This window comes from Onychomys torridus, chromosome X (assembly GCF_903995425.1).
Source record: "Onychomys torridus chromosome X, mOncTor1.1, whole genome shotgun sequence".
NCBI classification, from domain to species: Eukaryota; Metazoa; Chordata; class Mammalia; order Rodentia; family Cricetidae; genus Onychomys; species Onychomys torridus.
The window spans coordinates 121931184-121945983 of record NC_050466.1 but is presented as its reverse complement, the minus strand read 5'-3'; the positions used below and the strand labels follow the sequence as shown (position 1 = coordinate 121945983).

The following is a 14800-nucleotide window of genomic DNA, read 5'->3' as shown; positions in this document are numbered from 1 at the left end:
ATCAATTTGGTTGAAATCTATATATTCAGGCATTCCACAGCAAGCTATTACTTCACATGTATCCTTTGCAGTTACTTAGCTATGTGAAACAGGGTTTTCTGAATATCTTGTAACCAAAATAAAACATACACATAAATTGCATGGGTTAATAGTAGACTACGTTTTGTGGGTTTGTTTTGTTTGTTGAGGCAGGCTTTCTCTTCATAGACTTGGCTGGCCTTGAACTCTGTTTGGGATTAAAGGTGTGTACTACCATGCCCAGCTAACAGTAGACTACCTTTTTGTGAAATTTTGTAATCTATTAAGAAAATTGCTTCATTGCCTTAATTGATTGCTCACACATTGTGGAATTTCTCTCAAAATAAATAAATAAATGAATAAATAAATAATTATCAAGTAATGGTTCTGCCAGGCATGATAACGGCCTGTAATCCTGGAACTTAGGTGGCTGAAGCAGTAGGATCAGGAGTTTTCAAGGCCAACGGACTCTCATTGGGTTATAGTATAGTGAGTTGGAAGCCGCTCTGGCCTAGTGAGATCTTGCCTCCAAAACAAACAAGTGAACAAACAAAAGCAATGACTTGAAACAATGTATGTTTAAGATTTTATGGTTTTGATAGGGGAGAGCATAAATATTCTGCACCAATTCAAAGGACAAATGATTCAAGTGTAGCCCCTTTGACAGTATCAAGACAGAGGTTGTAAACAAAGACAGCAAAGGCCCCTGGGTAATCCAGGATGAATTAAAACGGAAACTTCAGTCCTACCTATCCACCACTAGGATCCAAGATATTTTAAAGCAAATGTTCAAAAGGAAGCCCCAGATCTGTCCTCAGGAGAGAGAAACGCAAACAGCACAGTACTGTCCAAATACTCGAAGCAAATGTGAATACAGTGGTTTCTCTCTATGTTGAGAAGTAGTTTCCCTAGAAGTTCAAGAGAGAAATGTCTTTCTATGCCTCAATAGAATTTGGTTAGCTTTTTGGGTAGCTAACAGCACTACCTGTTCTACCATCGATTTGGATAATAAAAAGCTTCCAAAGTATCCAAATCGTTCATTGCCCTCATAACTTTATTTATATTTGAGATCCTTCAGGATCTCAATAGACCTAATTAGATTTTCAGGCTATCCATGTCTTCAAATGGTAACTGAATAATTATACATTTGCAAATTCACTTTTTGCTTCCTTTTGTCATTAATCTATTATAAACTAACATTTATGGCTGTGTATCATGTTACCTGGCTTATCTATTATCTTTAGTAATCATCAAAACATAAATATCATCTTCATTTTACAGATAGGGAAACCAAGACTCGGTAAGGTTAAATAATCTGTCCAAGGTCACAAAACTATTGTGTGTTAAATTCAGAATTGGATTGCCAATCTTGACTACAGTGTCTGTTTTCCCTCCTACACTATGGTGCCTGTCAATGTGGAAAGCCTAGCACATAGTAGGAGCTCAACAAAAGTTAATTCGTCTCCTAAAACTATCAGATAAATATCCTTAGCAGGAGTACAGTAGCTTAATGAGGAACTCTCTAAAAATAAAATATATTATTCAACTGGAATTCATTCATGCAAATGAACCTCATTTGGAGAAGACTAAGTCAAATCCTTGTAAAATCAGATAGCCAAATAAAGACTTTAAATTTTCCTAAGCCTCATTATTCAACTTTAGTAGTCTTTAAAATGTAATTGCATTCTAATCAATGTATTATCTAGGAAGGATGCAGTTTGCTCCCTTAATCAATATACTAAATCTAAGAACTGCAGCATTTGAGAGCTGATCCAGACCATAGTGTTCTCTCATCTCAGCTGTATCTCTGCACGCTCTGCCAACTTGGTGCCCACCCTCTCTACCTACAGTGGACATATAACGTGTACAAGGTCACCAGGCTGAACTAAGCAATGGGGCTTAGAGGAACTCAAATCTCTGGAGTTCCAGTTCAGTGCTCTCTCCATTATACCACACATCCACTCAATGCAAGTGCTCTCCAGGCAGGGCCAATGGTACGACTGTAAGCAAAACACAAATTCTCACGCACTTAAATAACGAAATTCCTTTATTCAGGGACTCCTAAAGAATTCTCCCTGTCTGTTAACCTTTATTTAGTTGCACTGTCCTAGACTCCTGAAGGTTTGGTTTCTTTAACTCTAGAGGCAGCAAACCTGTGGATAATCGGTTTCTTATTATCCTGTCTCTTCTGACTGATAAGAGTACGCAGACTCAGAGTTCAGCTAAGTTGCCCAAGGTCGCAGGACTAGGAAGCACCGGAGCAGAAATTTGAGTCAAGGTCTGCTGACTCTAGGCCCTGCTCCTAACAGCCATGAAACATTGCTATTTGTCTCTTCCATTTTCTCTCCTGCTCTTTCTTCTCTTTGTCCTTCAGGGCCCGGGATCACAAATCACAAAAGGGAGGTTTCTGGAAGTGCGGCTGAAGGGGGTAAAATAGTCACCCCCCCCCCCCCCCCCCCCCCCGCCATGCCCACACATTTCAGAAGTACCTGGACTACTTTTACAAAGTCTGGGCCTTTATTTCTTCAGTAACACTAATCACCTGCTTTGGAACTCAAGAACCTAAATCAGATTTGTCAAGAGGCAAACAAAAGCACTGATAACACGAAGTACTTGGGATCCAAGACCACTGGGCAGAGAACTCCAAAGCTAAAGTTTCCACACAAAAATTGCAACGAGGTTAACCGAGAACTGTAACATAATCTTGTACTTGATACGTAGGAAATGTGAAGAGAAAGCAGAGAGGGGAGAAAAAAATCCGTTTTTATACTCCAAAGAGATTCCCAGGCGATGATGTTCTTCCCTCAGAGTTTAAAAGCCAAAGTCCACCCTCCCACACCTTTAATCCTAGGCAAAGCACCCTCCTGAAACACCAGGAAAAAGACGCAAAAGCCCCCGATATGATATGCCAGCCTCTGTTTGTCTTACTCTTTTCCACCAGAGGCAAATTAAATTCTGAAGGAATTTTTTTGCACCCAACCCCCACACCTGGCGAATCTCGGGAGGACCCTGCTCTACTCAGAGGGGGGCAAAAAGGGCACCCTCTTTCCAAGTAAGGGGACGAGGGAGGCGAGCAGCCAGAGAAACTGGGGAAACTGGTTACATAGAGGTTAGAAGAGGTGTAAATGAGTAGCTGCACTCACCCGGGTGAGACATGGGGATGACTTCATTGCGGGTCCCAGGGAAGTTAAAGATGACGGCTCCAGAAGCCCCTCTCTCATAAGCCAGATGGATCTTGTCCGCGAAGGTGCAGCCTCCGCCGCGTTGGATGAGAGCCAACCAAGACACTTGCACCGTGCTCCCCCAAACCGTGGGCACGGTGAAATTGGTGTGCGGGTTACAGGCGTTGAGCGCCCCGGGCCCGTCGGGCGGTACCAGGACCCCGGAGACCGGCTCCAGCGGCGAGTCCTGGCCGTACACGCCCTCCTCGCTCAGCTCCCACACCGTGCGGTTCACTCCGGTGTGCGGAACCCGCCAGGACACATTGAGGTACGCGGTCCACACGGCTTCGGCGCCCCGGGAACCGGGTGCTTGCGGACTCAGAGCCAGAAGGAAGCACCAAGCCAGCAGCCGGGCAGCTCCGCAGGCGCCGCGGCAACTGACCCGGGTCCCGGGCGGCGGCCCCATGGCGCGCGCAAGGCGGGAGACCCTGGCCGGGGCTAAGTGCGAGCCAGGTGGGGAGCGGGCGGCCAGCAAGGGGCAGGCGAGCGGCCGGCGAGGTCGCAGGCTGCCGGCGGGCACGCAGCGGCCACGGCCACGGCCAGGCTACTGCAGACGCAGCTCCCACCCGCAAGCGCTAGAGATGCTTGCTCGCGACTGCCGCGGCCGCGTCGGGCTCTGGGACGCTAGCGCGAAGCTCCGCCCAGCCAGCTGGGGGTAGAGGTGGCTGGGAGAGAGAGAGGAAAGGACACTGCGGGATCCGCCTCTTAAAAGGGTCACAGGGGTGGGGGAAGGCATTACGGGAGAGACTCTTGAGGTTGGGCAGCCAGGTGTGTCGGGTCCTCTTTGGGGAAGAATGCAAGGGCGGCGAGAAGCTGGAGAATGCACCAATTTAGGAGCTTTCAGTTCTGATTCGGATTGGAGTCCCCTTTGAAAGGCAGGAATAGCGTGTTCCCTTTCATTTGCCTGAAGGGGAGTTTGGGCTTTATGGTGGGAGAATGGGAAAGTACTTCTGAAAAGCCGCAGGTCCAAAGTGTGTGAGATCTGAGTAGGTGGATAGTGCTGGGGTTAGTTGTTCCTGGTTTCCACAGGAAGGACAAGCAAAGCATGTCCTCATTACTCCCTTTATTTAATTATTTTCTTAGTGGCCACAAATGGTACATTTCTCTTTACCTGATCTCAGCAAGCGCTGTCTGTGTGAGACTGTCTTTCCTACAATTACTCCAGGCTAACACACTGCATCAGATGCCTCTTGCAAGCAATTTTGATAGTCAAAACAGAATTACCTTCTTCACACATCTCAAAGCCAGCCTTTTTTTTTCCACTTTCCACAAATCAAGTTTGACCTAACTAATATTCCAGCACGATTCAAGATCTTAACTGGATTACCATTATTCTCTTGACACCAACTAGAATGAGGCTGACCCACCTGGACAATTCACCTGTGTCACTGATAGATACGATTTATTCATAATTCAGTATACATTTTTATCAATACTATCAATGACGACATTTACTGGATTCTCAAAAATGTGCATGGAAATAAGCTGAATTAATATACCTGGTGACAGGCAGTTCCAAAAGTATTTATGATTTTGATTTTTGGACATGGTCTCCCTATGTAGCTCTGATCGGCCTGGGACTAAGAAGAGGAGGCCAGATCCAAAGTTGGGGCAATCCTCTTGCCTAGTTGAGATTACAGTTAATCAAAGTCATGTGCTGCCAGGCCCAGCTTCTGAATAGTTTTTAACCGTTAGAGTTTATTTCTCTATTCCTCAATTTCTCCATAAATTGTCAAATGGGAGTAATAGTAATGATCTCATGGAATTGTTCAGATGGTTAAAAGTCTTCATACAAAGAGCTTAGGACCCTGCTTACGGGCACAAGAGTTCTATAATAGTGAGGTTGTTACCTTGCAGTTGTCAAGCAGAGGCAATGATGTTTAGCAGTTGAGTCTTAGTTACTGTCTTCGTTCAGTCTTATTTCTAGCATAACATTCCCAAACACTCCCTTCTCCAAATCCTTGGCCCAGCATTTACTTAACAGTATTTCCCAAGATTAAGTATAGGTTTATTCTATTCTTGATATTCTTAGGCCCCCAGAGAAACCTAGAGGACAGTTAACACCATCTATCAAACACCAACTAAAATATGAGTATTCTGTGAAACATGAACCTTGATTGTGTTAAGAGGAACTTTAGGAGCCATTTAGGGTAGGTATGGGACTAGTGGAATCCCCCCCCCCCCCCAGTATCAATGCTGTTAACCTTTGAGATTTAAATTCCCAAACAAAAAGCAGAGTAGTATCATCCATTTTAAGAAATAGTGTAATCCCAGAAATTGTCTGAGTTTGTTAATGAAGAACACTCAAAGTATAATTAAGTAATATTACTTGAATGAAAATCAACTATGTTATTCTTTGAAGAGAATGTGTTCAAAAGAAAGGGGATTTTTGTGAGATATCTAAAAATATGAATAGATATTTATTCATATTATCCATTTATTATTTCTTAAATATTTATCTCACATCTACTATATGCTATGAACTAAATGTAAGTCAAATAAAATGTCAACTATACTTTTTAAAAGCTCATGAATTAACATCGAAGATAAGAAGTGATTGTTGCATTACTCAGTAAAGTATGCATATGGCAGTGCCTCTATAATAAAGGACTATGCAGGCCAATAGTCGATAACAGAAGAGCCCCTGACACAGACTAGGAAATCAGGGCAAGGATACACCTGGGCTGAGCACAAGAGGACTAGTCCTTCTAGGTAAAGGGCAGCACAAGAGAAGGCATGGAGCCCGGAAATAGAAGTGCTAGAAGCCTGCAATTACAGCAGGCCTTCCATGTGCAAAGTGGTTGAAACCTAGCGTGTGAAAAGGAAAGTCATACAAGAGAAAATGAGAAGTCCAAGATTGAAGTTCAGTGCCAGAAAACTGGACTAACATATGTGAGGCTCTGGGTCCATCTCTACCACTGAAAAAAGTAAATAATAATAAAAAAATAAGATAAAAGTGAAGGCCAGACCTTCAGAGTATTTGGAGGAAAGCTAGGAAGGGTCTGGAGTTGATCCAACAAGTAATATAATCAGGATTTAAACAGAGAGTAATATTAGATCTGCAATTTAGAGATCGTTATGGCTTCTCTGTGGATAATAGATTGGAAGGAACAAGAGTATCAGGCAGCTGAGGTAGATTTTTGGCAGTACTCCAAGTGGGAAATGAGGGTAACCTGGACAGTAGACATGGAATGTGAGCAGAATGAGGAGTCGTTGTGAAGGCCAAATCAACATCACTTATTTTGAGGGATGGTCCAGAGGGAGGAATAGGGTTGAGGTCTTTGGTTCTAAAGACTGGATGCATTCAGTCATGGAGTACAGGAAAAGGCCTTAAAATGTGTACCGTTGATAAGAAAGAGCTAAGTTCCTTTTAGACATGTTGATTTTGAGCTACGTGTAATATAATTAGGTAGAATCATGTAGCAGGTCATTGGCTTTTCTTATTACAAACACTTACTAAATGTAAGGTACTGAAAAAGCAGAGACATCAAGGGAATATTCTTGTTCTAAAGGAGGTCAAGGTTTAGCAGGAGAGTCAGAGAGATAGGCAGATAATAATCATATGTAATAATGAACAGTATGATCTAGTAAAGCATAGGTGTTCCTTAAATGAAGAGGATAAAGATGATATTCAGGCACAAGTAATCGTGCATGAGGATAGCAGAAACAATCAGGAGACGAACATTCAGATATAAGCTACCAAAGGTGAGATAAGGAAAATGAAGCTAGTCAAGTAGGTGAAACGTGAAAAGTTTAAAATATTAGAATCAACATACATATCACCTATGAACACACACGAAGCAAATTTGACAAAATGATTAACTCTTGCTAAATCTAGGTGGTAGGCATATAGGCGTGAAAGGATTTTTCTTAACTTGTCTATGAATTTTATACTTTCTATAATTAATGAGTTTAAATTATGAATTTTAAATGTTCTTTCATGTGTATGGCTGTTTTGCCTGCCTGTATATATGTGTATTATGTGAGTGGTGTTTATGAAGGCCAGAAGATGGCCTTGGACCGTCTGGAACCGGAGTTACAGGCATTCGTGAGCTGGCACAAGGGTGCTGGGAATCGATTCGGGGTCATTTGGAAGAGCAGCCAGTGCTCTTAACTGCTGAACCATCTCTCCAGCTCCTAAATTGTGGATTTATATTGAAGCTAGTAGAACATGAAGGATAATATAACAGATGTTGGTTTAAAAATCCATCCTGATTGCTAGTTATGAAGACAAGACTGGTAATAGACTAGTCAGGAGGCTAATATCACCAGATTTCTTTGGGAGGTCTAGCCCAATTATGAAATGGAGATATCAGGCCACAGTGGCTTGATGACGTGAACCATTAAGCATCGTCTTGCTCTGAGTCCCTCCTCACCAAGCAACCTTCTTATTATCATTTAGCTTCTCGTGTAAATATGCCTACAGGGAGATAATGCACTCATCAGCAAACACTAGTATAAGGTCCATTTGGAAGTTACCCTTCTCATTATAAATTAATCAATTGGCATTCTGGCTTACATATTGGTCTCCTGTGAATTTGGTTAACTGTGAGTCAGTCCCCAGGAGCCCAGTCTCTGGTTATACTACCAGTTAAATTTCAAAGCTTTCCAAACTGAGAACCAGATTGTCGATCCTAATTGCGTCAACGTCTTTCCATGATGAATAACTTGCTGGCTGTCCCTACCACCTTATCCCCATGTCTTACTGTGGAATATTTTCACACTACAACAGTTGCCTACTACTAAGAAGTAAGTCTGCTGCTGATCAGGAGCATCACCATTGTCAGGGACCTGGCTAGAAATGCTAGCACCCATTTCTGCTACATACTTGAGCATCAAATCTCACTCCTTCACAAAGCATCACATGCTGAATAAGACTACAGTTCTGCTGGAAAGTTCCCATTCCCATTAATGTAGTCCAATTCTCTCCCTCCCTCTTCCCCACTCTTTTCTTCTGATTCTGGGTTCTCAGTGTCTCCATAGTATCCTTGGACATATACCTATTCAACTAGGGCCTTTCCTCTCCAGAATAGTCCTGAGTGAGATCTCACCTAATTCCTGACAATTGAGTTGATTTATCCTAAGGATGTTCTCTCAGAGTGCTACTCTCCTTAAGGCTAATAACAGTTACTCAACTACTGTTCCTTAAACATTTATCAGGTGTTTTACATACTTATCTCCATTTAATATTATCCCCATCTTTTTTTTTCTTAAACAGAACAGGAAACAGGCTCAAAATTAGAAGCAGGCCTAAAGTAGTTAAACAGAAGCAGAATTCCAGTGCAGTTCTGACTGTAAGTATTAATAGCTGATAATGACTCACACCATTCCTCTGTAGGGTGTCATGCACACTGTAACTTTTTTATGCTAAAGAAAGTTTAAAGAATGCTTCTCTTTTGCATTTAAGGCACTGTCACCATCGAAGGTGGGAATAATAGTTGAGCCAAGAGCCTTTTTGTATTATTCAAATCCTACCATAAAGATGAACCCTGCCAAATGTTTCTATCAACAGCAGCAAATGAAACAGCCCTGAGCAGGCTTTATCTCATGATGAACTGATAAAGCAGAGAAGCATCCTGCAGGAGCAACAGGGTGGTGGCACTGTGGCAGATTAAATTTCCTATCACACGGAGTATCTGCAAAGGCATAGAGATGAACAATGGGGTGCAGCCTAAAGTATGTCTGCAAAGAGAGAGAGATACAGAGACAGAGACAGAGAGACAGAGACATTGCATCTGACCTCTTAAATAAACGACAAAACACAGCCTGGGATAACTAGTGTCTTCCACATCAGCGATGGTGTAGGTAGGTGTACAGTTGGATAGCAGGTATGCAGGCTCTGTAGAGCAGGTATGACAGCTGCTAGATAGGTAGGAAGATGAAAATGGTGGGGATGTAGAGAGAAAGGAGAGCTGAACAATGGGAAACAAAATGCCAGCATGTAAGGCTACTTCATGTTTCCAGATAACATATCATCCCTTGCAAATGCAAACACACTTCGGTTAGCCCACACTGGCCTACAGCCATTGTTTTCATACACCAAAGAAAGATAGTACTTCAGTGAGGGCCTTAGCAACAGTCAGTATGCTGCACCTAAAACTAAGAACAGTCTCCTGTCCATCACTAATAGCTATGAATGAGAGCCTACTATGGTGCAGGCAGTTTTACCCATAGGGATAATATACTGTATCTTAGCAAAAGAAGAGACAGGTCCAGTTCTAGGAGCTTGATGATGTCAGCCATGGTTACCAAATGGCAGAGTTGGAATTTGACCCCATGTGCAAGTATAAAACCACACTCTTCCCATTTTCTCTTTTTCCACCTTATATAACACTACACTGAAAAAAAAGCCGAAAAGGCTTTCTATTTACTGAGAACCTACTATGTCTTAGGCACTTTACAAGGATTAATTATATCCTCAGTTTTTTTTTAACAACAGAAAATATTATTAAAATTCCCATTATAATTCAGATGAGGACCATGAGTTGAAAATGATGAATTATCTTGCCAAAAGTTACACAGGAAGTATGTGGCAGAGTTGGAATTTTCCTGGTTCCCAATTCCATATCTGTTTCCCTCTGATGCACTATGGCTCTGCATACATAGAGATGATACCATTACAAGGTGAAAAGAACTGATTCTTTTTTTTTTCTGCCATCTCCAGTAACAGTGAAGGATGCTAAAAACACATTCACCAAAGGTCCTTGATGTACTGCTGAGCAGCCCCAGAAATCCTAGGAAATGGAGACTATGAGAATGTGTCTAATCATCAAATGCTTCATAATTATTTATGAATGTCTACATATTTGGATGCACAAGCTCACTCATATGTATGTATAGAAACGAGTATGTCTTTTTTTTTCCCAAAGCTGAGGCCCGAACCCAGGGCCTTGCACTTGCTAGACAAGTACTCTACCACTGAGCTAAATCCCCAACCCCAGAAACAAGTATTTCAACACATGCTTATCATGGCTGTTTTGCACTTAATGAAGAAAATTAGCACAGGAAGTATATTTTGTTGGAGGATATTGTAGAGAATATGAGCTAAATTGCATCTGCTTGATTTCTATCAGGGGATCAAATGACATATAGGAAGTACTGAAGAGGATCACAGATTGCTGAAGAGTTTCTTTGTTTCCTGACTGGAGAAAAGCTCAAGGCAAGGTTTGAGTGGCTTTAACGGCAGAGAAAGTGCTGAAAGGAGCGATGGAGATGTAGTGTCTTTCCTCTTTACTGTGCTATCAGACCAGACTACTTGGAAAGTCCATATTGTCTCGTACAGTTCTTTCCTTTTCAAGTTTCTAGAGAAATGAAGATTCCAAAGAAATTAAGTCTGTGACTACAAGAAGGTGTGTGTGTGTGTGTGTGTGTGTGTGTGTGTGTGTGTGTGTTATCAAAAGAAGTAAAAAAAAAACTTAGGGAAAATGGGAATGGGAATGGAAAAAAGGTTTTAATTAATTGTGCCTACAAAATGAGCATATATTTGAAGTTTATCTGCAGTCTAGTCATCAAGTCCCAATATACCACTCTGTAGTCTAGATCCACAGAACTCATTCCAATTTCTACCCTCATTTTTAACCTTGAAATTGACTGGTTATGTGACAATAGAAAGTGTAGCTGAAAGTTTTCCTGTGTCCTAGCCAGTCGGCTGGCAGTCAGAACAAATCTCTCCCACTCGTGTCCCCCAAGTAAATATGCAGAGGCTTATATTAATTATAACCACTCAGCCGTTAGCTCAGGCTTATTACTGACTAGCTCTTACACTTAAATTAACCCATAATTATTATCTATGTTTAGCCATCTGGCTTGGTACCTTTTCTCAGTTCTGCCTTGTCATCTTGCTTCCTCTGTGTCTGGCTGGGGACTCCTGACTCAGCCTTCTTCTTCCCAGAATTCTCCTCATCTGCTTATCCTGTCTATACTTTCTGCCTGGCTACTGGCCAATCAGCATTTTATTTATCAACCAATCAGAGCAACATACATTCATAGAATACAGAAAGACATCGGCTATCAAGAAAGTCTACTTCTTGCTCAACCTTTTGGAAAAGATATTAATGATAAATTGAATAGACTTATTTTGAACCACTTAATATTTCACTACATTATACCCTAGCAAATATGACAGTTCTTTTAAATTCAGCTTCACTATCGGGATACATTCTGAGAAGTGCATAATTAGGATATTTCATCATTTTTTTGAGACAGGGTTTCTCTGTGTAGCTTTGGTGTTGTCCTGGATCTCGCTCTGTAGACCAGGCTGGCCTCGAACTCACAGAGATCCACCTGGCTCTGCCTCCCAAGTGCTGGGATTAAAGGAGTGCACCACCACTGCCTGGTGATATTTCATCATTTTGTGAACATCACATATTATATTTCCATAAACCTACATTGAGTAGCTTATTACACATGTATAGTACATGATACCGCCTACTGTTCCTAGGCTATAAACCTGAATAACACACGACTGTACTGCATATGGAGGGCAATTACAAAACAGTGAGAAACATCTGTGCTTGCAAAAACACCTAGGGACAAAAATGGATACACGAAAAATATGGTATACAATATTTTAAAATGGTATACCTGTATACAGCACTTACCATGAATGGAGCATACAGGTCTGATAGTTGCTGTGGGTGATTCAGTGAGTAATGAGTGAGTATCAAGGCCTAGGATGTGACCATAAATTACTAAAGACTTTATAAACACTGTATACTTAGGCTACACTAAATTTGTAAAAATATTTTTCTTCCTTCAGTAGTGAATTGGTCTTATACTAGATTGATTCCAGTGTTGTTCCCCCACCTCCATTATTTCTCCCAAAGAGCCTTCTGTTCTGAGAAATTAAAGGACTCTGAGAGCAGATCACAAATTCAGGATAGAAAAACTGCAGTCTTCAGTCAGAGACTGTATTGTTGGTATCCAGACGCTGGACACTTTGCTCATGAGCATTTGGAGATCATTCATATAAAAGACTATTTGTTCTTGGGAAAATGCTCACCAGCAAAGAAGCCTTTAAGAGGACAGAGAAATTTTGCTTTCTATTTTTTCTCCGTCACAAATATATATAAAAGAACTTGGACTATTTGTTTAATAAATACATTATCCTAACTTGTTTCATCTTTTCTCTTTATTAACATTCATATTTTAATATTTTGTAATAATTAAAACACAAACACATTTTACAATGGACCTTCCTTCCTCTTTCCTTCTCTCTCTTTCTCTCTCTCTCCGTCTTTTCCTCTCTCTCAGCTGTGGGATGTCTTTCTGTATGCTTTGAATATGTGTTGGTCCTATTGGCTAATAAATAAATCGGCTTTGGCCTATGGCAAGACAGCTTAGAGACAGGTGGGAAATTCAAGCAGAGATATGGAGAGAAGAAAGGAGAATAGAGAAAGATGCCTGCCACTGCCCAAGGAGCAGCAAGATGCCAGCAGACCGGTAACACCATGGCCACATGGCAAAACATAGATTTGTAGAAATAGGTTAATTTAAGATGAAAGAGCTAGATAGAAAGAAACCTGCCATAAGCCAAAAGTTTGTAAATAATATTAAGCCTCTGATTGTTTTATAAGTAGCTGCAGGACCATGGGGCTGGGCAGGACTGTCAGACTGGGCCGGACTGGAGAAGCTTATCAGGACACTTTCTTCTTTTCTTTTCTTTTTTTGGAAAGGAGCTCTTGTTATGTAGGAGAGCCTGGAATGGAATTACTTATGTAACCCAGGCTGTAGGGAAAAGGGGCTGGCTAAAGACACCCACCCTGACCCTGGAGCCCAGAACTAGGGAAAGATGGCTTAGATCAGGGCAGAAAGAAACACAGTTTGGCTCAGTCAGATCAGAGCTATCTCTGTCCCTGGCCAATTAACTTGTGAAACTAACCAATCACAGAGCAAGATAGTAGAACCCTGGGCCGGGGTTGACTCCACCCCCAAGACTTCCTGTGTAAACTGCCCTGCCTAGACAGTTAGAAAAAAAGGCTGTTCTCTCCACCCTGGTAGAAGCAGCTACTCTCCTGACTCCTCCTTCCCAAATAAATCTCTTTCTCAAAGGAGTTTTTTGGGTGTGAAGATTTTCATTTACTGGTGTAGAGAAGATCCTTGCTGAGACACCCTTCAGTGGAGAGAGAGAGAGAGAGAGAGAGAGAGAGAGAGAGAGAGAGAGAGAGAGAGAGAGAGAGAGAGAGAGAGAGAAAAGAGAAAAGAGAGACAGAGAGAGAGGACGAGAAGAGAGAGAGAGAAGAGAGAGAATAAGTAATACCTTTTTCTGGAGCCGGCGGAGATTGCTACATTTCTGCAGGGGTTTCCCCTTTTGCAGAGTGAAGCAAAAGAAGCAACATCTTATGCTGGAGAAGCAGAGCTCTTCTAGGAAGCCCCCTTTAAGTGGGGGCGGAGCAAAGCTCAGCTGTTGAGGCTCTCCAGGAGAGGAGCAGGTTTGCTATATCCTGTGGGGAGACCATCCCCCACCACACCAGGTATAGCCTGACTCTCCCAAACAGTCATGATACCCTTCCCTGCTGAAGCAGTTCCAGGCCTGACTCTCCCCAAAAGTCAGAAAAATTTCTCTTCCATGGTTGGGCTTCTTCTTTGCAGTTCCAGCCGTCAGTAGCTGTGATAAACAGCTCCAGGTGTCCGGAACACCTTCAGGGCAGATCTGTTGTTCTGAGTAGCTCGAGGTGTCCCGGATACCCTCCAGGGTTGAACTGTCTCCTTGCATTTCAGCCATCACAGCTGTGCTAAGCAGTTCAAGGTGTTGCCTGACTCCCCAGGTATTTAGGACACCAAACCCCGAGAGTTGCTAAACTCAAACATTTTGCAACCAGTTTACTAACACAGGCTGCCCTCTAATGTACTTCAGTGCCCCTGACTCGGCCTCCCAAGTGCCAAGATGACATGCATGCACTGTCACTGTGAATAGTATTCTTTCTATATATTGTTGTTTTGTATGCCTTTCCATTTATTATTGTATTATTTTTACCTTTAAAACTTCTTTCATTCGAAATAAAGACACAAACAAACAAACTGTTCTAGGCCTACACAAGGTCAGAGTCATCAAACTTCCCTATCTCCCACTTCCCTGTCTTGGTCCCACTAGACAGTCTTCAGGGCAGTAACAGGAGTGGGACTCTCATCCTCTCTGATAATAAAATCTTCTGGCATTCTTCCTAAAGAAACTGACTCGGGATCTTCTTGAGTGTGTTACTCTTTATCCAAGAAATATGTCCACGTTGGCATTTTGTTTGTTTATTTTTTTTTAATCATAGAATTGCCTTAAAGAGGAAAATACTTCATGAACTCTTTTATTTTTAAAAATTATTTCTTTTACTTTTGAAATGATAATCTAATTACATTATTTCTCTCTCCCCTTTCCTCCCTCCAAACTCTCCCATATACCCCTTCTTTCATTCTTCAGCTATGCATCCATTAGATGACAGGCGCTTTTCAGCTCCATTTTAAACTTATGGGACCACCTTCATATATGTGGTCTATCACTGACCAAAATGTCATTATGCAGCATATGCCTGCACAACTAAATAAATACATATGGAATTGTCACTGTGTAA

The 14800-nt window shown here is 41.9% G+C and overlaps 1 protein-coding gene across 2 annotated transcripts in view; it reads right to left on the bottom strand.

Annotated features, from left to right (window-relative positions):
- Rnf128 (ring finger protein 128) overlaps positions 1 to 14800 on the bottom strand; it is a 104565-nt gene that overhangs the window by 50134 nt on the left and 39631 nt on the right. Inside the window, exon 1 of one of the 2 annotated variants that reach the window (XM_036175466.1) lies at positions 3162 to 3854. The exons of the other annotated variant lie outside the window; for it this stretch is intronic. Coding sequence (XP_036031359.1) covers positions 3162 to 3645 — 484 coding nt within the window. The 5' untranslated portion in view covers positions 3646 to 3854. Of the gene's footprint in view, positions 1 to 3161; positions 3855 to 14800 lie in introns of those variants that run through there. 2 annotated transcript variants of the gene reach the window in all.